This window comes from Arachis ipaensis, chromosome B01 (assembly GCF_000816755.2).
Source record: "Arachis ipaensis cultivar K30076 chromosome B01, Araip1.1, whole genome shotgun sequence".
Taxonomy (NCBI): Eukaryota; Viridiplantae; Streptophyta; class Magnoliopsida; order Fabales; family Fabaceae; genus Arachis; species Arachis ipaensis.
In genome coordinates, this window is record NC_029785.2 from 24,863,076 (window position 1) to 24,865,820 (window position 2,745).

At 39.1% G+C, this 2,745-nt stretch overlaps 1 protein-coding gene across 1 annotated transcript in view; it reads left to right on the plus strand.

The window, feature by feature from the left end:
- Nucleotides 1,293-2,745, plus strand: part of LOC107627700 (formin-like protein 6) — a 4,773-nt gene continuing 3,320 nt past the window's right edge. The window contains exon 1 of the mRNA XM_016330525.2: nucleotides 1,293-2,721. Within this exon, the coding sequence (XP_016186011.1) occupies nucleotides 1,549-2,721 (1,173 nt within the window). The 5' untranslated portion in view covers nucleotides 1,293-1,548. The remainder of the gene's footprint in view (nucleotides 2,722-2,745) is intronic.

The following is a 2,745-nucleotide window of genomic DNA, read 5'->3' on the forward strand; positions in this document are numbered from 1 at the left end:
TTCGTATTTCTTTATTTTATTTTATATAGAGAATACATGAGCTTTTTGAAGCGGGAAGTGCCAAACAACCACGGAACAGAATGTTGGAAAAGATAAAGCCGCAAAGTGGCTTATAATAACCATTGGACAGAGGACATTAATGGCATCTAAAAGATAGAGTTTGTGCTTTACCCTCGAATTCTCGATACCAACAAAAGAAAACATCATATACGTATACAACATAATAAATATATACAGAACATGAACTTATCAGCTTTAATATAAAAAATGCTAGCAGTCTAGCTATATGTGATATATTTCATGTAGGGACGGATCCAAAAATATTATTTTAGAGAGGCCAATAATATATATAATATTAAAAAATTATATAATGTAAAATGTATTACAAAAATATATCGATAGAGAATATATTTTAAAGTATAAAAAATATGTATGTACTTTTTATTAACGAAATGGTTGATTTTTCGTATCATAAATTTATCGATAATAGAATATGTGTCAAATTTTACAGCAATTTTTTTTTCAATATAATTAAAAGACAATTAGTAAGAAATTAACCTTTCATTTTGTTTATGAGTTATTCTTTACAATATTCATCGCTGAAAAAGATCTCTCAGTTGTAATAGTTGAAACAGAAAGAATTAATACCAAATGAATCAAAAAGGACGCTCACAAGAAGAAAAAAAAAATCTACTTTATGGAATTTAAAAAATTTTATTTAATTAAAAAATATTAGTAATAATATCTTTTCAAATTTTTTTAATATTGTTACTTACATTTTTAGCTATTAGAAATCATTAATATTTAGGTTAGGCTGGACTTTTATTTATATTAGACTAAATACTAAATAAATTTTTAAAAAAATAAATTCGGGCTATTTTTTTGGTCCTCTCAATATAATGATTTTGTTTATATTTGGATTTAGGAGTATTTAACATCCGATCTAGTAACTACCTTTCTACTAACTTATGTAGAGATATTTATAAAACAACAATAATATATTAAAATCTCAGGGTCATCATCATCATTGGACAATCTTCCTCAGTTACCCTTAAACAAATATGAAAAAGAAATAGCCAAAAATCTCTGCCACGTCTCATTATCATCACTCACAATTCACTCTATCATCCATCTATTATTATTCTCATTATTGCACATTGCCCCACACTAAATTAAAACATGCAATTTAAAACATGGTAATTGAAATCTAAGAATGTCACTAAAACGACGTGTAAACTAAAGGTAGAAAAAATCAAATAAAATTATATAAAAGAAAGAGTATAAAAAACTAAGACAATGACGATGACGAAAGCCGGATTCAGTATAGCACCCAGATCTTACAACAAGACCCAAAGAAGTTGCTCCCTCTTTTCTTTACTTGGCTTTCTTAGGTAGTTTTTCATTTTAGTATCTCTATCTTTATTTTCAGTGTTTCGTGTATGGCGCTAAGGAAGAATTTGAGAGAACAAAAGCTAGTTATGTATTGGGCAAAACAAAAGTGAAAAACAAAGAGATTAGAGCAGAAAAAAGAAGAAATTCACAAACACCATGAAAACTCATAATTGGAGCTGCTTCTTTATTATCTTATCAATAGAGTTTTGGACCATCCTCTTCTTCGCCTTTCCCTCCGCAAAAGCCCTCAAGGCATTTCAATTATGTAATAATGCTTCAAAATCCAACTCAAGAAGAATTCTACACCAGCCGCTTTTTCCGGCAGCATCAGCTCCGGCGTTACCTCCGCCTTCGCCGTCACTGGACACTCCTTCCCCTCCGGAAATTCCTTTCTTCAACGAGAATCCACCAGGTCCACCGCAGGCGGACCTGAACCAGCAGCCGGCAGCGGTGGACACCACCAACGGCCGAATTGCAAACCCGACGGCAACGCAGCCGGCGAAGCCGGTTAAGACAGTGGCGATTGTGGTATCTGTCGCGTTCGTTACGTTTGCAATGCTGTTTGTGCTGGCGTTCTTCTTGTATAAGCAAACGGCGAAGCAGCAGCCGGCGGAGACGACGCAGAAGCTGGTGGCCGTAGGGTCACGAAACGAGTTGCCACCACCGGCGGCGGCGGCGCCACCGTCTAGTTTGTACTACATTGGGACGGTGGATCCAAGCAGAGCGTCGGTGAGCGAACCGAGTGAAGAAGCCACTTCGAGTGAAATGAACCGTTCTTCATATCGAAAACTGAATTCGATGAAGGTTTCAGAAAGGTACCGTCCCAGCCCCGAGCTTCAGCCATTGCCGCCGCTAAGCAAAACCGTCGCCGACGGCAGCCATCCGCCACCGGCTGCCTCCTCGTCATCTTCGTCCGATGACGAAGTGGATAGCCGAGACACGGCGTTTCACTCGCCACAGGCCTCATCTCTCAGCCTCGATGACGGTTACCACACGCCGGTTTCGCGCCATAGTTATCTCTCCAACGGTAGCGGTACTGCGGCGGCACCGCCAGTTCCTTTCTCGAAGAGAACTTCTCCGAAGTCTCGGATTTCAGCTTCGTCGGATACCAGAATCGCCATGATGCCACCAATTAAGCATGCTCCGCCACGGTCACCATCCCCGACACAGCAAGAATCTACCTCCGGTCCTTCCAGACGGCCGACATTCTCGGCACCTCCTCCAGCACCAAATTTAACTCATATTCATTCAAATATGTCCAAGAATTCAATCAATCCTCCGCCACCGCCACCACCTCCTCCTCCGCCAATGCGAGCAGCGCCCCGGAAGGTTCAGTCTCCAGCAATAAATTTG